The sequence below is a fragment of the Protopterus annectens genome, chromosome 4.part1, assembly GCF_019279795.1.
Source record: "Protopterus annectens isolate FY-2018-M chromosome 4.part1, PAN1.0, whole genome shotgun sequence".
Taxonomy (NCBI): Eukaryota; Metazoa; Chordata; order Ceratodontiformes; family Protopteridae; genus Protopterus; species Protopterus annectens.
Window position 1 is genome coordinate 308,080,008 of NC_056734.1, and position 21,201 is coordinate 308,101,208.

Consider the following 21,201-nt stretch of genomic DNA (forward strand, 5'->3'; position numbering starts at 1 on the left):
CAACGTCTAGTCCACATATTCTAAATTAAAACATTGCCGTACTAACTGGTTAAATCACCTCAGCAATCATTCAGCAGTTTGAGTTTCTAAATTTAAATAGATCCCCACAAACATTTTTAGTGCACTTAATGTAACCATAACAAGCTGATTCTTTTATTTTAAAACTAACTATAGCATATTCACCCACTTCCTCATGAATCCTGCACTAATCTTGGTAATGGTGCTAATTCCAGCAAATACAACAACTTCTGTGACCAACATTCTGTGGTTCCCAACCATGACTAACAAACTATGCAGCATTATTCTGCAGACCATTGGACACAGGGTGCTGCTAATCACTTTGCAAAGAAGGATTACAGCCTGTGATTGAAAAAGCCAAAATAATGACAATGAAAACAGTAATGTATCTCACAGCTGTATAATTTGTGGCACCATGCAATCTCACAGCTGTATAATTTGTGGCACCATGCAACAGTACTTTACTCACTGGCTTTGCCAATCTTTCTGAGACCTTCGTTAAGTCTTATTTTTCTCTTGCAGTCTATCCTTCGCCACCTCTCACTTGGAAGAAAGAAGGTCTCTGCTTATGTTCATGTCAAAACATGCTTTCCCATCCTTTGCCTTCGTAAGAAAGGTAGGTCTTTCAGATATTTTCCAGTAGTGTAAGGTATTTTCTCAGTAACAATCCCTGGAGGTAATCAAATGAGATCGCTTCATTCACAAGTTTCAGAAGAAATGCTTCATTGGCTGATGTAGTCTTCAGTTCAAATGTATCATCATTAATCACAGAATACACAGGTATCTGCTTGCCTTCTGTTTGATCATTGCAATTCTACCCATTTTCCCCTCCAAGATGAGAGTCAGTCACAGTGCAGCTGTCATTTTGTCAGCCTTTGTAGGTTCTGTGAGGTGATATCCTACTTCCACATGCGCAACCATTAGTGCACTGCTGGCACTTGGGTTGGGTGTGCAGTGAGAGTGCCATGGGTGGTCACTAATGTCTGCACCTGATGTTAGCCTGCACATTTTCCTCCTTTATCAGTCATATCAGTCTGATCTCCATTCTACCCTTTACTCCTTTCTGTGTTATGCTGCATGCCTGCTGTGGACTATGCAATCCATGTACATTTTTATGCTGTTTCTCATTTTATTTCAGAAGTGGACTTCTTATGGGGAAGTTCATTTATAAAAAAAAGCATAAAATGTCAGCCACAAAAAACACAGATGTAGAAGGTCAGGGCAAGGGACAGTAGTCATTTCATGGGCATTTGTACATATTCAACAACCATTACCTGTCTCTCCAACATGCTTTCATACTACATTGGGCTGTTTTGCTGTAGTGAGCATTTTAACTCTCCATTTTTTCTGATAAAAAAGTAGTCAAAAATAACATTCCAGTAAGTGCTTTTTTTTGCTTCATTGTGACAGACACACACACGCACACACACACACACACACACACACACACACACACACACACACACACACACACACACACACACATGCACACTTTTCAAAGAAACACATTGTTACAACCTTGCCTTCTTCTGCGTCAGGTGCATTAGTTTATCTATGTCCAGTTCATATTTTAATGCTGTTTAAAGAATAAGAGTAAAAACATATGTATCAAGATATCAGATAACTTTGCAACCTAGGATTCAGAGAATTCTTCTCCACGTGTGCTAATTACCTAATACAAAAAGTGACACTGGAATCATCCTGCTGCTGACGTTTTGTGGTGGTTACAGCAGGGACCAGTAACACTGTCATTGTAGCAGAGGCATGCATTTGGAAGGCCAGCTATTGTCACCAGCACAGCTGCTGTTCATAGGCTCATAGATAAGTACTAGCCAAGCTGCCCTTGTGGACCATTTTAAGCCTAACTAATTTCCTTTTTGTGCTCAAATTAACCCATCCCATTTTTTAATAAGTTCACCTTACCCACCCCATGGTTGATAATTAACGAGAATAAATGGGATCATACCACAGATAATTTAAGGGGACCCATAAGTGGGATAAAGCATTTTGGAGCTGCCTCTGCCCATTGCCATAAATACTCTCCAATGGTTAGAATTCCCCCTTCTTCTACTGCTGTCACAACTTCAAATGTTACACTTCATTCTTTACAAACCGTCATCCTGCCCTGCTCTCTCTTCCTTCATCTCTATCTACACTCCTCTGCAGACTCTCCTTATCTCTAATCAGCAACTACTACAAATCTACCAACCCAAAAAAATAGCTGGCAAAGTTCTATATAAACACGTCATCGCCCAAGCCTGGAACAAACTCCCAAGAGGTATTTCTTCTATCATTCACCTATCTCACTTTAAAGAAAAACTCAAACTTCATCTACTCAGCTCCAAAATATGTCCTTGTCAAGCCCCTACTTACGCTTCCCACAACCCTACTATATACCTTTTCTGTCCCCCCACATACAGCTAAGTACTCCACTATTGTGGATACTTATTAAACTCTACAATTAATACTGTTGGACTTAACTCTTTTTGTAAATATGTAAATATAATTTTAGCCTGTAAAAATATTGATATGTATATATCATGTGTTTGGATTTCTGCTTAGTCTCTCTAACGTTCTTGTATAATTGATTTTGACCATATTTTTGACTCAAATGTTTGATTCTTTGTAAACTGTTTGTGGTTTTTTTTGGAGCTTTTCTACTCGGGTCTCCACTGAAATGGGCCATAAGCCCAGCTGGACCAACCCGGTTAACAAATCTCAATAAATAAATAAATAAATTGGTAGTACAGGAAGCAGTACTGGGGTAAATTGTGTTTCCCATCCATGGATCCAAGTTGCATTTGAAAATGGACAGGGATTAATTTTGTTTTATATGGATAGGGAGTCTGTTCGATAGCAGTAGTATCATCTAAAAATATGCATGTTAAAGTGGTAGTTTTCTGAGGTAGATGACTTCCCAAATCATACAATAATGCATGTTTTGTATAAGTTTCAGACTGTGATGTCACCAGCTATTTATTTCATACAAACTTTCCCACAGGATGGCTACGTCATTTGGGGATTTAATGACTGATCCTAGCTTGCATTCTGCAAACGTAATCAGCCAGAACCCTTTGTTATTGGATTTTACTTCAGAAAAGTTATGCCAAACAGAAAAGGTCCCAGCACAGAATATTGCGGGACTTCACTGGTGACTGGTCTCTTTTTGGAGATAATTTCCCCCTCTTTTGATTATTTGTATCATATCTGTGAAGCAGTTGGCAATCTAGTGGGGGACATGGGGGTTTGTTCTCAGTTTATATAGCTTTTCTACTATGCTTGAGTAATCTGCCTAGGCATGGATTTAAGTCATGCTCATCAACTGATGAGTAAGTACATCATTGTTTAATATTGATGTAGTCTGCACAAAACAGGTGGTGATGTCACATATCCAATATATATAAGTATCAGGTATATTGCCGGGGTACTGCGCACACACACACACACACACACACATATATATATATATATATATATATATATATATATATATATATATATATATGTATATATGTAGTCAGTGATGTTGTTTGTGCCATACATAACTGTCATCCTTCAGCAATGGTACCACTTTTCACTGACATGTTTAAAACAATAGAGTCCTTGTGGTGGCATGATACTTACATTGGTACAATCTATAGACCTTGGGACTCTTCATTTGTGGTCAGTATTGTATAATCTCTGTATGGTTCTTAGCTGTCTGTTGCATCCGGGAGAGCAGTATAACATTGCTATGCTGCACCATGATATCTAGACTAAAAACACGAAAAATGCAATATAACCAAGAACTGTGGTAACGGAGGGTTCCCAAATACTGTCCTTTCAGAACAAAATGCAAAAGCACTGAAAATCCAATTGTTGAACAGGAAAAAATACCTCTTCCTTCCCGGAAAATCAAAGTCAAAATATTGAAATCCAGTTAAATAGTTTAATGTCAACGAACAAAACAAGTGTTTCACACAGAAATCAACACAAGTGCTTTCGCCCGGTCTTACCGGGCTTTTTCAAGTACAAATGTGAACAGACCTGTGACATGCTTAAACAGTGTAAGCTGAAACAATTAAAACTTGAGTTAATACAATTAGATGCAGAATCAATTAACTGCTAAAAGCTGTAGTGACGTGTTAGCAACATCTGACAAATTTCAAACTTGCTTTTTCTAAAAACAAACGCTGGTTACAGCTAAATGAATACTAGATTAATTGTCATTGTGAATAACCTTGTAAAATAAAATAATTATTATTTGTTATTACTTGTTGAGCTGAGTTAGCCCTACCCATAAAAAATCTTACAATACTTAAATGTTTCAATACTAAGTAACAACATCCGTTGAACTCTATTAACTGATAAATAACACTCTCTGCTGGACTGAAATGCACATATATAAATAGTAAAGCACATAGTTCCCTTGATAATATAAAAACATGTTAAAAAGTATGTGAAAAATAAATACAGAAAATATGTGTATATGTATTCTAATTCACAATACTTAAAATGTTGTCAATACCTATAAAAAATATAATAAATATAAAAATCAGTATTGATAATATCTTGTAATTATAAAAACATCACCCTATAATGAATTAATTAAAGAACATTCCTCTTAATTTTTAGGATACTGGATAAACTAATACTTTCATTCAACCCTGGATGCCTGGTGGCATCCAGCTTCAATTGCCAAATAAGCTCTCTACTTGCCAATCTGGCTTCCCATGATATCCTAGACTATCATAGGGCGTATGATCTGGCTGCCTTGTCTCTGGATGTTCACAGCTGCAAGGATAACTGACATGGCACATATGTTTATCTCTGTAAATCTAGAATAAGATGTGTGTTTCTACACAGGCATTGCAAGTCTCCATATATTGCACATGCTGTAAAGTAGCTGCCTTTCTACAGGGCTTCCTAGTCTGGAAAATGTTTAACAGTTCCTCTTGTTTAGTACTGCCTTTCCCTTGGGGAAACTTATGGCTTGGAATTGCATAATTTTATTGTGGCTATTAGCATTATAACTGTTTCTTCCATTTCTCTGTCAGCATGCAACTATTGTTTACTAAGAATCACCAGTTGTTATTTCTGTCTTTATGCTTATGGCTGTGTTTATGTTCTTAATATAGCTTCAAGGGTGACAATCCTTATTTGCATCCTACTTTTTTGATTTATTGTGTCCTGTATATTAGCTTTGCTAGTTTTGCAGAGTGTGATCTGCAGTATGTCTGTGTTTTCCTGAAGAGAAATTGACATGTTCTTTATTGCTTTATGGTGTTTTGAATCCAATACATTTTAATTTGAGAAGCAGGGTTTTGCTTAGGGTGTTAAACTTGACCTATCAGCCATATCACTAAACAATATTTAGTGCTCCTGTTTCCGGAATGCAGGAATGAGTGGTTGTAACAACAGAAAAAGTAATCTTGGAGAGATCAGCAGTCCATCAAACAGCACACAGTCACTCCCAAACTGCATGAAGACCTATGTGCATTTTGAGAGATTGCCAATTCACTTACTGCATGCTTTAGGCTGTGGAAGGAAGACAGAGCACCAAAAGGAAGCACACAGAAAGAAGGATATGCAGATTCTGAAATGAAGGTACACTAACAGAATTCAACTGTACAACCAAATGTTGTAAGACAACTTTAGGTAATATTTCAACACCCCTTTTTGTTCAGTGGTAACCCAGAATGATGCTATACATGTATAGGTTTTACGGAAATGGAGAAGAAATGCTGTTATTGTTAACGATTAATATTCTGCCAGAGTTTGCTGTGATAAATTTCCTGCTATGTAGTCAAAGACTACACAATATCTGTACTGTTATAACATTACTTCAAAATAAAGACTCAAGCAAAGCGGAATACATGCAATATAGCTAAAATAAAATGGAAATATTTATCATGTGTCTTATTTTATTTTACAGCTGAGTACAGTTCTGAAAACTATACATCCAATGGCCTTTGTCTGCAACCAGAACATTCAGCTTGTGTAGGTATACAATTAATAACATAACAGAGATTGAGTAACAGTCATGAGCAGACATGTATATGTTGTTTGCATTATTTGATAATAGCATGCTCCATTATAGGTTGCTCTGATAAAGTTATGATGAAGCAGGCTTCATTTTTTTCAGTACTTATTCGCTTTGCTCATTCATTTATTCATTGCTCAATACCCAAGTCTTTGAAGAGAGTTATCCTTTCCTAGTGTTCATTGTGGATGAGGCAGAAAAAATATATGATAAGACTCCGGTGAATTACAGAACACTCATACAGGGATGATGTTCTGTTGTCTATTATGCAGTGAAATATATTGACAATATACTTTATATACTGCACACATATTTGAAACTTTATTATATATAAAAGCCTTTATTCCAGAATCCCCTTTGTAACTGGGCTCTGCCCTGAACAGCTTTTCCCAGTTACAATAAATAAATAAACTTTAGCAGCAGTCATAACAGACATAAGCAAATAAGTAAAAGTGACTCAAGAGGCTGGAATTAGGAAGCTGTAGCATGCAATATTAAACACAACTACTTAACAAAAAGAGTCTTCTGTTAAAGAAACTGAAAAATATAGGTAAGGTAGTTTGCAAGGACAACCACATGGTATATGTCTCCCTAAAAAAGAAATAAGTTGCAGTCATAGTTCTGGTAGCAATAAATGAGGCAAACATATCCATAATTCTTAGAATATTAGACTAAGTGTAATAGAAAGTGCTTGAACAGAAAGAGGCTGTTGTTATTCTTAAAACATGACCTCATGTACTCCAGTGGTAGTTCAGTATCAGAACAAAAACTAGATAGTAGCAAAGATGGACTCTGCTTTGCATGGATGGAGAATATGTTCCTTAGCATGTGAATCCTCTGAGACACATATATGTCTCCCCAACTTGTTTTATTTATGTCACAAGCAAATTTTAAATGCTTGGATTTAGTGATTCTGATGCTGCTTGTTTTGTAGATGTGCAAAATGTCCATCAGAGCTGGATCCGAGGATGCCTTGAATGCCAGGCATAGATCACCTCTCAGAAACCTGAAAGAGACAGAGTATAGACAGGGCTTAATGGCAATCCATGCAGGACAATGTGTTTATACCCTGGATTCTCCTGTAAGGAACCTTTGTGGGCATTGTAGCTGTTTCATATGTCTGGTAAGGTACAAGCCAAAGGGAATATTATACACAATAATGGGTCCGATATGGGCCAAATAATGTGACATTATATATTTGTTGGGCCTGGATGCCATGCCCTTACTTATTAGTCGAGTGACATAGAATGATTTTCTTACTACCTTGGTCACATGTTAGTCAAAGACCAGATTACTGTCTACATATATTCCCAGCTCCCTGACTACAAGGTCAACTGTTTCTTATCAATGGAGTAAATAGTCGCGTTGCATTTTTTTCCCGAAAAGCAGTTTAATGTATTTCTTGCCATTGAGTTTTAATCTGTGACTTTGGCTCCAGTCATTTGTTTGTGGTTCACCTTTTAACAAGATGGTTATGTCATGGGAACCATCTATGGTAGCTCCTGATATGCAGTTGTCTACAAACTTAGTCAGTCAAAGGCCCTTGACATTAGCCTTTACATACAAGAAGTAGATGCCAAATAGTATCAGTCCCAGCACAAAGCCCTGACATACCCTGTTGATGACTGGTCACTTAGTGGAGGTTATCTCAACAATCATGACTTTCTGGGTCCTGTCTGTGAGCCAGTTGGCAATTCAGTGAGTTATAAGGGGGTTTATACCCAGTTCAGTGAATTTATCAACTATGCCCAGTAGGGCATTGTATTAAATGCCTTAGCCAGGTTCCGCTAAGTGGTATGCACTATTTTCCCCTTATCTATTGCTTTTGTGATCTTCTCAAAGAAGTCCAGCAGGTTTAGTAGGCATGATCTTCCCTTGGCAAAGCCAAACTGGATTGGGTCCAGAATCTGAAGGTTGCCTATTTCTCTGATGAACATTTCCAGAATAATTCATTCCATGGCTTTGCATATTAGACTAGTGAGATTAATAAGTCTGTAGTCTGGTTGATGGTTCACCATTATGAAGTTGCATAACCATTGCAGTCCTCCAGTCTCATGGTACAAAGCCTGTTTTGAGGCAATAGCTTAAAAGTGACTCAAGTGGCTCTGACAGGTCATGTTTCAAGCTATTTAGGAGGTATTCTGGGATTGTTGGGGTCAATTATGGCTGTGTTTTGGCCTTAGGGAGCATCACCAGGACCTGCTCCTGGTTAATAGTTGGGAGATTATTTTAGTAGGTATTTCATGGGGGAAGGCAGTGGGATAGTGGGAGATGAAATTTGAGCTCTGAGATATGTTGCTCTGGTCAGTGAAGGTGTCACCACTGACCACCAACCAGTTCAGCACATTAATGTGTGCTGCCTTTAAGGTTTTGGACATAGCTGTAGAAAGCCTTGTCATTGTGTTTAGTCTGTGAGTCTATTTTGACCTCATAGTTGATCTTATTATGAGTTTCCTGTTTAGTTTAATTACAGAGCTCCTTTCATTATAGGAGTTGCTTTTACTGACTTCAGCCATGACTTTTTTCTTTTGTTATATACCCTATTAAAGTTAGGATTCCACTGGTTTGTTTTTATAGTTTGTTTTGGGCTTACATCTAGTAGGTACATAAGCTCTAAAAGCCATTTATATGGCTGTGCAGGGTCTCTGTACAAAAGTCCACATAGGTTGCTGTGAACTTGGGGTTGAGGGGGGCATTGAAATTTTGACAAACTATTGCTTAATAGGATGTAGTTTGCTTTAGAATAGTTCCTAACTGTTACATGATTTGCTTGGGTTACTGAGTTGATTTTTATTTCAAAGAAGGAAGCTTTGTTGTCTGACCTCACCGTTGAGGATGAAATATGGGGGTGCAACACTTTCCCATACTGGTGAGTACCAGGTCCAGTATATTTGAACTTCTAGTGGGTGCATTCACTATCTGGTCCAGGGTATTTGCTTTAATAAGTCCAGGAATTATTGCAGTTGTGAGTATGAGGCAGTGTATGATTTCCAGTCTATAGAGAGATAGTTTAAGTCTCCTTTGCATAGGGCATTTGGTTTAATGATAGGTGTCTCCAGTAGAATTAGGTCTACGTACACGCTATAGGATTTTAGAGACATAAAGGGTAACTTATAGCTTGCTAGGATATGGTATGGGACTTTGTCTATGGTGATTTGCATGCGGGCAAATTCCAGGTCTTCATCCTGTTCAAACAATGTAGAGTTATACTTGCTACTAATGTGGAATGAGACTCTTCCCCTATTCATCCCTCTCTATGCAGCTGATGGTCTAAATGTGCTGGAAGGCAGTAACACCTTGCACTGCCAAAGTACTTTCTGCAGACTTAAAACATGTGTCATAATGCCACAGATATCTATATTCTCCAGAGTGAGGAGAGCTTGTAGGGTGTAGAGTTTCTTGTTTACTCTCTTAACATGAAGCAGTAACTTCTTTAGGTTTCTTTGGCTTTTATTTGCTATGTCAATAAGTTTGTCAATTTCAGCATTGCCTAAAAAGCTCTAAGTAGTTGGATAAATCTTAGCCAATACTGGAAGTCTGGGAGAGACTTATGCACACCATCCTTACATGGTATGTTAACCATGTCCTCCAGTGTTGACAGATATTGAATCCCACTCGAAAGACAGCAGAAACTAAGCCAGTTATTGAAGTCACTTTTGTTCATACTTTGGCATCATCCTTGGTGATACTTGGCATACCCGCCTGAGATACATATTCAGGGAGCTCAACAACATCTCTCTTCATGTAGTCCAGGAAAGTACATATTAGGTCATTAATGTCCATGTGGACTGTGATAGAATCATACTGGTACCTGTGGTCTAGTGACATGAATGCATGCATATCTTGGTGGATCTTGGCTCCAGATAAGCAACTAACCATTATCTTCCCCTTGTTCACTCTGGTGATCGGGGCATCTGTGTATCATACAATGGTGTCACCTATGACGAGAGTCCTGGGTTATGTGTTTGATTGCCTTATGGAGCTGCACTGTGTTTATGTAGCCATATGTGCAATGTTTGGTGAGGGCTTGAGTGATTGGTAAGGATAAGTGTTGCTGTTTATTGGCTTAGGTAGTCTATAATGTCTGGGAAGCTTGCTCTTTAGTGCCTCAGCATAAGTTGATCTATATGTGTGGTGGACACTGTGTTGTGGATGTATTGTGTGTGTTTTTGACAACCTTGTTTGTATACGATATTTTTGTCTCCAATGAAACTGTGTATGTGCATCTCTAGCATTCTTCATTTGTTTATTTAAGGATTAAATGGTTGTCTATGAACATAATACAGTTGATACATTGTCTCACAATTCCCATATCTGGCACAGCAGTGACTGTAATATGTATAAGTATGTGCGTGTATTGCTGTATCTGTGTTGGGTATGTGTATGTGTGTGTGTGTGTGTGTGTGTGTGTGTGTGTGTGTGTGTGTGTGTGTGTGTGTGTGTGTGTGTGTGTGTGTATCTATCTATCTGTCTGTGTGTGAAAGAAAAAAAAGAGAACTCATGGTTAAACACCATGTACCCTGTCAGAAGGTGGATAATTGTAGGGTGAAAGGAGACAGTCATTGCATGACAGTAAATTATCTTTGCCCACACTATTTCTTAGTTATCTTAATGTCTCTCTAAATTATTAGGGGCATGGTGGTGCATAAGAAAGGGGCATACTGAAACATATCTCTTGCAAAATAATCTATGAGTTTTGGCACTTTCTAAAATTAAAGCCTATTTGGAAGAAACTTTTGTTTTTTCTAGCTTGTGTTGATTTGTATTGCTTTCCTTGCAGAATGTAGCCTCATTGGGTGGTAGGAGTGTGCCATTTCTAGGCTAGGACAGCACTTTATGGTTAATTTGTTCCTGCCATGGAATGAAAATCCCAACAAGGTCATCTTTTCCAAGGAGAGAGTCAGGGGTGGGGAGTATGTCATCTTGCTGATGGCTCTTCCAAGTCTCATTATCTGCATCTCTCCAGGGAAAAGTGTGTGTCTGCATGATGAGCTCTCCTTGACTTACTGAGACTGCATTCAGCAGTACATATTCACTGGGCTCAAGTTCTATGAAGTGCAACAGCTAGTACTGCTAGTAGGTGTCACCCGTGTGGCAAGCCCAATTTATGTCCACTCCCCAGGAAGCATGAGCTGGCAATTGCTACTCTTTCCCATTCTCCCCAGCCAGGTTCTGCAGGTGCTCTAACCACTATTTAAAATTAAGTCACCTGCAGCATAGGTAAGACTTTATTCCTCTATGGCACGGAGATGGCTTTTATACCTTGTATATTATTCCCAAATTAGACAATGTGGTTTGAGAATCATAGTGATGTGTAAAGTGCAATAAAGAAGTAGTGAAAGACGTCAGCAGAAAATAGGAAAAATGAATATCTGAGCTAAGCAATGTGTGTGTAGTTAGTGTGACATCTAATTGTTGAAGAGAAGTGGTAATTAGATAATGTTCCAGCTGAACCTATTTATAAGGCAGCTCAATAAGAGCATATGCCCAAGGCCCAAGAAAGTTGTGGGACACTTCTGATAGGGATAAGAATAAGAAGGTAAAGTATGAAGTTATGGAATTTTTAATGTCTGAATGCTGGGGAAGGTTTTTACTGGAGCATCAAATATACAATGTTTTGTAGTGCCTCTTTAGACACCTACATTGTCAGACTGTAAATGTAGGTTCCTGTTGATCAAACATTGTTTGAAATGTGAATTTGCAATATGACATTGAGCAATGCTGCTTTGTTATTATAATCTGTTTGTTTATTTGTTTATTTATTTATGCCTTGTTGTCCAGATTATTCCCAGTAGGCCAGTGGCTTTTTTTCAGGGAGATTAGAGGTAGAGGTGGTATTTATACTGAATAGGAAAAATTTGGCCAGGGCAGAGGGGAGAGTCACCCACTTTTTTCAGTAAGTCTATAGATCTTTTACATCCACATATTTATTTATTTATTTATTTATTTCCATTTATTTCCATTTGTTTACTGGGGAGGTCCACTGGGCTAAAAAGTACCCATTTTCAGTGGTGACCCATGGAGAAAAGCTCCACAGTGATTTATACAATACATTTGAATATCAACTCAATTGGCTAAAACAAATTTTACATTATACAAAGCTTTAACAAAGTTATAAACAGTATTAAAACTTTTTTTTTTATACAGTAATAATGCATATGTGTTATATATATATATATATATATATATATATATATATATATATATATATATATATGTGTGTGTGTGTGTGTGTGTGTGTGCGTTTGCGTCTCTGTTTAACACCTCATCTGAAGGATGATTAGCATTATCATAAGGGCTGGTATTATGTTGAAAGACCTGTGGCAACTGTCGATTAATACTGAATCCCACAGAACATAGGTTATTTAGCGTACTTGGAATTCAGACATTCTTGTACCTTTCAGCCTCTTAGCTCAAGAAATCTGGACAAAGCCAAAATTAATGGGTGGGACAAAGGCACAAAAATAGACAGGTTTTAAATATTAGTTTCATAAACTTACAATGTTTCTACAATAAAAGTTGTTGTGTTTGCATGTAGTTTCTGAAGGATAAAAAGTATGAAACTCCAATGTCTGTCAGTCCTCAATGATTTTCCAGAAAACCACACATACTAAAGGAGCAGACCAAAAATATGAGGCAGAAAAGCTGGCATTTTGTGAAATCTAGACAGTTGAGAGGTATGGATATTCCCTTTTCTCTAAAGTTATACGACAATGGACATAGGAAGTAAAAGTAGAGAGACATGAAAATGGGAAATGGGTGGCAGAATCCCCATAACAAGTAGAGTCAATCCAAAACCTTCATGTCCTTCTCCTCCATGAAACTACTGTCAAAGATTGTACTTTTATGTCATTTTTTTCCTATCAGTCTTGCTGTCACCAAATTTTCAACATGTAATATTTAAAGCAATTCATACAAGACACATGCATTGGAAGAGAAGTCTTTTCACATGCCTCTCTTTCAATAATTATTGCACAAAAGAGTTTATAGTAAACATAGAACAATACTTGTAGGCTTAGGCAAACAATTGCTTAGCAGAGGGAGTTAATTAGCACTGCCATAATTATTGACTTATGCCTTAAACAACATTACCTGGTAAGGTCTTTTATAGTTCATCCATTACTAATGATTCAAAATGTAGTAGCAAGAGATTCAAAAGAATATAATGGGTTATTTTTTTTTTTCACCAATAACTCACATTGCAGATGATTCTTTTTAACCCGTTCTCCAGAAAGCAGATTCCCATCTCCTAAAAGTGTAAATGTGATGTTTAGCTTCATGTAGACAATGGGATAATACTAAGAGTTCTGTATAAAATAACTTACGTTATTAATTGCAGATTTATAGGGTTAACCTCTTTTCCATGTTGTGTCCCTCCCTTGATTTTTACATGTAAATAATACATTTAACAAAGCTGATTAAAAGAGCATTAAAGAAAAAAGGCCATTGAAGAAGTCCTGAATATGTGTTTGGGTGATAGCTGTAAACAATTACTTTTTTACACTAGTTAAAATTATTGGTTTGTAGTTTTTAAATTCCTGTTGAATTGATGATTCATCTGGCAGCAGTGGTGTTACACTGTGGTTCTTTGTTTTTGAACACTATTCATGAACTGTCTTTTTAGAGACAGTAAGTGTCTTGACAGTCAATGTGAGAATGGGTAAGAGGGTGAGATGGATGATGAAGGAATCAGAAATTATAAAAATAGTAATGAAGCGATATGAAACATATAAAGGTTGCAACAGAGGATGTGCTATTATGCTGCATAAACATTTATTGATTTTATCTATTTACATTTTATTTACACTTTTCTGAATGGGTTAATCTCACTAGGCCAATGACCTCTTTTCAGGGAAGACACAATTAACATAACACAACCTAGTTATGACAACTGTTAAAATGGAATCAATATTGTAAAATAAAAGATTTTGGAAATGGAAAACAAAATTCTAATCAAGTTTTTTTTTTCTTTCACTGATAGAAACGAGAATGGAAAAACATTTATTACTGCTGACTCCATGTTTTTCTACCAGAACAATAGGACAGTGATAGAGTTCCTCAATTCACAATTGACAACAGCAATTTCTTCTGCCATCAGTAAAGCAGCTAGCCAGACAAAAGCAAATCAGGGCTTTGCTGTCAGTTTTACTAACGTAACATTTCCGAGTTCAACACAGTGTAAGTCCTAAATGTTTGTTTATTCATTTGCATGTCTGCACTCCATGTCTGAATTAAGGGCAAAAACAGCAACACCCAAGATCCTTTATAAAACAAAATATTAATATCTACAAAGATGAACACATTTCAAAAAGCAGGTGACATAACAATGGGAAAGATGTCTGTGTGAGATAAGCTTCCATACATGAAAAATGCGGAGGATGTCTAACAGGGATGTGATATACAATTGGGGTAGGAAGCATTTTGTGATGCTGTACAAACTGATTTGCCTTAATACAAGTATAATCTCAGAAGAGGTCTCCAGTAAGTGGGATACAGGTAAAGGTTCATGGACAACATTAAAAAAGCAAGCACAATCATGGACGATATCAGAATAATACCACCAGTAATCCCATGCCTCTGACATCACATATGTGATTATAGGTAGTGATGTCTACATTATACTTGGATTGTGCATTTGTTTTCCTGAGGTAACAAATCCTCCCATGTTTTTGTGTCATTGCAGTTGTTGTCATGGCTGAGGCAGCAATCTTTAGTGTGTGTTGATACTGTCTGTTTTATACAAATATCGTAGTTGGAGTTAATAATTTCCCACAATCTGTAGTCCTTCAGACAGTTGTTTGTATGTATGTCATCTTTGATGTCTGTCAGTTAAATAATGGACAGGAAAGGGTCTGGCAGACAGGCCTGATGTGTGGACCTGATCACTGGACCTGAGATACAAGTCATTTCACACATTTCAACATATTTAGATACCACATATGTGATACAGTGGTCTACCCACTTGGTGATGTAGGTGTTTATGGCCATATCTGACAGTGTTGATTGAATAGCTCAGTGTGGATTTGTATCAAATGCCTTGGGCTTTTCAAGTTCAAAAGGATGATAGTGTTGTCATCATGCGTGCCCTCAATGACCTTTTTGAGAAAATCTAACATTTGTAACAGACATGATGTAGCATTAACAACTCACGCAGGTCTATTGCACACAACCAGGGTATTACTAGTGTCCATTTAGAAAAGGTCCATGATGACATGTCGGTCTACCTCACAGATGAGGAGAGTCCGGATATGTCTCGACATGCATGCATCTGGTGCCATGTCTCAGAAAACACTTTATAGCTGATGACATCATCAGCATATGGTGAGGAGTATATGGCAATAACAGTGTCCCACATGCTGGTGTAAAAGGTTCTTTGTAATGTCAAGCAAGTGTGCACTCACATCCCCAGTTGACTACAGTGAGAACAGAGCCCCTACCTAAGATAAACAGACTACAGAGATCAGTAATTTATGCAAGTGTCATGGCACTTACCAAGTCTGACTTTTACAAGGCTGCGGGCCAATTTATAGTGGATGACATCAGCAGTGCATTTTGAAGAGAAGATGTTGAGAAGTCTACATGAATGGATGTGTAGGCATGTGCAAGTATCAAAATACTGTCAACTCAAGGGATTGGAGCAGTAACTGTAAAATACAACTTCTGCTGTTCTAGCTGGACACAAGCTGTTGACTCCAGTGAGAATAGAACCCCAGTCTAAGTACACAGACTACAGAAATCAATAATTTATGCAAGTACCATGGCGCAAGTCTGACTTGTGCACCAGCTGTCGGGACAGTACTACCTGAGGGTGCAGGTAGTCCAAGGACAGCAGAGGCAGTGCTATGAGATTGGCTACCAGATGTGCTGGGTACTGGTGCTGGAGCAGTTGGAACACAGACAATCTGATCCACTGAGGCTGGCTTACGTCACTGTACTGTGTAGCATTTAGTGATTTGGTACAGATAAATGACATGGAGACATTTTGATGACACATAATAAAAAAATTAAAAAAAAGAGAGAAAGATAAAGGTTTGGATGAGAGAAAAAAGAGATAAAATTAGTACCATCATATGTGACATACGATGCATTAACCCAAGTATATACTGTAACTGTTTTATCTGAAGTTTTACATTTAAGTTTATGCCCTAACAAATACACACTATAACTACAGATTGTTCAAAGTAATTTTGAAATATGCATATATCGCACATATGCATGTTCCAATTATACAGATTACATTTAAAAGCTGGGCATTTATGCCACTTGTATAGAGTTTAATTTAATGTAAATATTATTAAAGAAATACAATACTGTATATTTGCTATGTATGGTATTTGAACCCAGAACCTCTGACTATAGTCTTATATTTGACTCCTAAAGTTGATTTGTGCTACAGAATAATGTATGCATACTTGCTGATACAGTTAGGATATTCATGCTAAATTTGTTATACCTGTATAACAACCCAAAAATCTATCTTTAACTTTTAAAGCTACAATAATACTTATCTTGTGCTGCTTATGTACCACTTGCTTCCCTCACTCTCTCCAAATGAGCAGAATGAGACTGTCTGTTGAACTCTATGTTGGTGTTAGCTGGGAAAGAACAGAAAAGAACAGAAGAGCAGTATGCATATCAGCCTTGCCTACATTTAGGTTTCTAAGTATTAAAAATTCTCTCTTATTGTCATACCTACACAGCTGTAGGATGTCTGTAGTCTAGAATTCATTAAATAAATGACTGACAGTATCCCTTTTGCACCTATGCAGGTCATTAAAATGATGCCTACAATGTTCTCCAGTGCATGGGATGCCAGTAGCAATGGATACAGATTGAGCTAAACTACTCCATGTCTTAGACTTGTATGGGAGCTGGAATATTCCCCCTACAGAAGCCTTTGGCTGTGGTACTTTACCAGGAGTCCAGTAAATATCCTAGACTCCTGGACACCCCTCCTCTGCAGCCTGCACTTGACAACTTCCCCACTAACTCCAGCCATGTCCAACACCAGACCTAGAGCAATGGAAAATGATGCTTTCCCCCATTTCCAGTTATTGTGTTTACCGGTAGTACAAAAACCCGATTAGCAATGCCAACCACATTTGTGTGATGTTAAGTGGAGAGCAGAAGTGCCAAGCAGAGATGACATAAATATTTGAAATAGGAAGGTTAATCCAATACTTGGCCTTAGTTTGAGGGGTGTCTGGTGATGTAGCTTGGAAATATATCTTGAAAAGTGGAAAGTAACTGTTAAGTGAGTAAAGTTTGCATACATGCACTGCAGACATAAATATCTTGACATGACACTTTTGGTTTTGGCTTTATACAATAATAAAATTGATTTTTATAGTGTGGGATTCAAACCTAGGCCAAACCTAGGCATAAGGGACAAAATAAGTTATCTACTCATCATAATGTTCCATGTTTGTTGATCATCTAGCCTATATTCTGGCTGCTTGGGTTTGGAGCCATGCACGGCTCTGACTCGGACGGATACTAAAGCTCGAGAGCTTCCACTGGCTCAAGTCTAACCCCTTTTCCATGATGTTCTGGGCCAACTCCCCAGATCTTATTTGCAAGCAAAAGGCAATCACAGAAGAATTGTAAGTGTGTGTGTGTGTATATATATATATATATATATATATATATATATATATATATATATATATATATATATATATGGGTCTACTTTCATAGACCGAACGTACGGATCGCCGACACACATGTTCCCGACCCCAAACAACCAAAAACACACCACACCAACAACTCAACATACCGAACACCACAACACCGACACAAAAAACGCCAACTACACAGTGCACACAACAACATATCCACTAACCTTAACCTAAACCCTAACCCTAACGTCCAACACTACCGCACACTTACCCAACCCGCACCCTAACCCTAACTCACTTAACACACCCCTAAACCTCAACACCGTCACTATCGCACACTCACCCTACCTGCACCCTAACCCTAACTCACTTAACCCACCCCTAAACCTCAACACCGTCACTACCGCACACTTACCCTACCTGCACCCTAACCCTAACTCACTTAACCCACCCTAAAACATTCAGCCCGTCACTATCGCATACTCACTCCACCCGCATTCTAACCCTGACACACTTAACGCTATCCTACACTGCTCTACGTCACTTCCACACACTTACCTCACCGGAACCCTTAGTCCGACACCACCGCACACTCACCTTTCCCACACCCTATCCTAAAATCCCTCACTATCGTACACTTACCTGTCCGCTCCCCAATACTACATCTTTCACTTTCGCACACTTACCGTATCGCGCTCACACGCTGCCGTTGTCGGTCTCTCAGCCATCGGGATATCGCGTTTTCGGTAACCTACCTGTTCGGTCATTCCGTCTCGGTCTTCCGGGTGTCGGTGACGTGGCGCTTCGGTCTATGAAAGTAGACCCATATATATATATATATATATATATATATATATATATATATATATATATCTTGTAAGGACAGAAACAGAGGCTCCAAACCATCAAAAACTATATGCATAGTATATAGTTATCCACCAGTTCATCCAGGAATACGGGATGGGGGAAGGAGGATGGGAAGCAAGAATATAGGCGAGATGGACAATAAACATGGAACGATATGGTGAGTACATAACTTCTTGATGTTATGCTGTCCTATCTCGCCGTAATTCTTGCTGGCTAGGACAGCATCCCTAGCATCTTTTTCCTAGGGTGGCTCAGGAAAAGAGACTCTTCAATACAGTGAATCCAAAGGAGGACCTGTTCCGGGAGGCGACATCTACTTTGTAATGAGTGATAAAGGTATGAGGTCTCACCCATGTTGCGGCTGCACAAATAGACTCATTAGGAAGTCTAGCTTGAAAAGCAGAGGATGTTGAGACTGCCCTAGTGGAATATCCTCTTATCTTTCCTGGTAGTCACTTACCATGCTTATTGTAGCAGAAAGAAATGCAAACAGTAAGCCACCTAGATAAGGTTACTTTGGAAACTGGCAATCCTTTTTTTTTGTCTGAAAAGGGCACAAAAAGCTGGTCAGATTTCCTGAAATCTTTTGTCCTGTGCAGGTAAAAGAGTAATTGTCTATGAATATCCAGCTGGTGCAATTTACATTCTGCCTTGTCGCTATAGTTTGGAAAAAAACTGGCAATTCAATGGAAAGGTTCAGATTATTCTCTGAACAGACTTTCTCAAAGAGACCCTATCCTTGTGAAAAATGATATAAGAAGGATGAGTAGAGAGAGATTGTAACTCTGATACCTTTATGGCAGAGGTTATGGCTACTAAAAAGAAAGTTTTCCATGACAAAAATTTCAACTCACAAGATGATGCGGGCTCAAAGTGTGGTAAAATTAGCAAAGTTAGCACAACATTTAGATCCCAAGGCACTGGGGGTTCTCTGACTGGGGGTCTGAGTAAGAAGGTACCTTTGAGGAAAGCCTTACATAACCTATGAGACATAATTGGGACTCCCATTTCTCCAGTATGGAAATTAGAAATGGCTGCCAATTGAACCCTAATGGTAGCTGCAGCAGCTCCTTCTTCAAAATGTTCAGTAAGAAAGCCTAAAACTGCAGATATGAAAGCTGTAAAAGGCTCTATGTTCTGTTTTGCAGCCCAGCATGAGAATCTTTTCCACTTACTGGAGTATAATTTCCTTGTGGATGGTTTATGGGAAGAAATGAGAATATGACTCACTGTAGGGGAAAAGGGGTAAAACCTGGCTATTGGTGGAATTGGAACAGCCATGCCATCAACTTGAGGGTTTGGACAGATGGATGGAACTCCCCCAAAGAATTTGTTAAGAGGTCTGGAATTGAATCCAGAATCCAAGGTTCCTCCAGCAGATGGGTCCAGAGAAAGGGGAACCAAACTTGACAAAGCCAGTAAGGAGCAATGAGGATCATAGTGCTTTTCAACAATCTCGCTTTCTGAATCACTTTAGGAATTAGATGGAAGGGGGGAAAGGCATAGAGTATTCCCGGGGGCCAATCGTGAAGCAGTGCATTCCTTGGTGACTTCCTGGAAGGGGAAATGAGGGCAAAGTAGTTGCTGCATTTGGTATTCATGGACGTGGCAAATAGGTCACAGCAAGGAATGCCCCATTTCTGAAATATAACTTCCGCAATCTCCGGTTTCAGGGACCACTTGTGAGGCATTAGAATTGCTCTGCTGAGCTTGTCTATTATCATGTTGGATTTTCCTGGGATGTGCGTTGCTATCAGAAATCGGTGATAAATGATCACCCATTGCCAAACTTGTTGGGCCTCTTGACGTAGTGGGTAAGACTTGGTTCCTCGCTGCTTGTTTATATACCACCCTACTGACATGCTGTCTGACTGAATTGCAACCGTTCTCATGGGAAGAGTCCTGAAAGGCCTGCAATGCAAAAAGCACTGCTGTCATCTCCAGAATGTTTATGTGCAAGTGTTTTTCATCATTATGCTATAGGCCTTGGACTGTCATTCCCAGATAATGCCCCCCCCCACCCAATGTGGGAAGTGTCCATGGTCAGTACTGCATTCGGTTGAGGAAAAACAAAGGGGTGGCCCTGAATACAATTGATCTGTCTGCAGCCACCAAAGAAGATCTTTTTTTTCATGACTCCGTGATGATAATCTGGTGTGACAGAGGAAGATCTTGCATTGATCACTGAGAAAAAAGCAACCATTGTAGAACTCTCATGTGTAGACATGCTGTGGGACTAGGAGGATAGCTGCTGCCATGGTACCCAGAACTTTCAGCATAAATCTGTCTTGAATTTTTTTCTTTGACATCAAACTCCTGATTTGCCAGTGAAGGGACTGAATTCTGTCTGGGGTAAGTTTTGCTGTCATGCTTTTTGAATCCAGATCTGATCCTAAGAGGGTAATATGTTGAGACTGCGACAAGGCAGATTTTTTTTTAAGTTTACTGTGATGCCTAGTTTGGCACAAAGTGACATTGTTTCATCCCTCATTTGAAGTAGTAGATGCCTGGTGGTGGCGGTGAGGAGCCAGTCATCTAGATATGGAAACACCCGGAATCCCTGATGCCTCAAGTAAGCCGTGAACACTGCCATGCATTTGCTGGACACTCTTGGGGGCTGTAGTGAGACCAAAGGGCAGGGCTCAAAATTGGTAATGACTGGCTCCCAGCCAAAAG

General features: G+C 38.7%; 1 protein-coding gene across 2 annotated transcripts in view; it reads left to right on the forward strand.

The window, feature by feature from the left end:
• The window catches only part of LOC122800842 (probable GPI-anchored adhesin-like protein PGA55), an 813,969-nt gene that overhangs the window by 537,415 nt on the left and 255,353 nt on the right, over positions 1-21,201 (forward strand). For both annotated transcript variants that reach the window (XM_044070155.1, XM_044070156.1), the window contains 2 exons: positions 5,933-5,997; positions 14,022-14,218. In XM_044070155.1, coding sequence (XP_043926090.1) covers positions 5,933-5,997; positions 14,022-14,218 — 262 coding nt within the window. The remainder of the gene's footprint in view (positions 1-5,932; positions 5,998-14,021; positions 14,219-21,201) is intronic.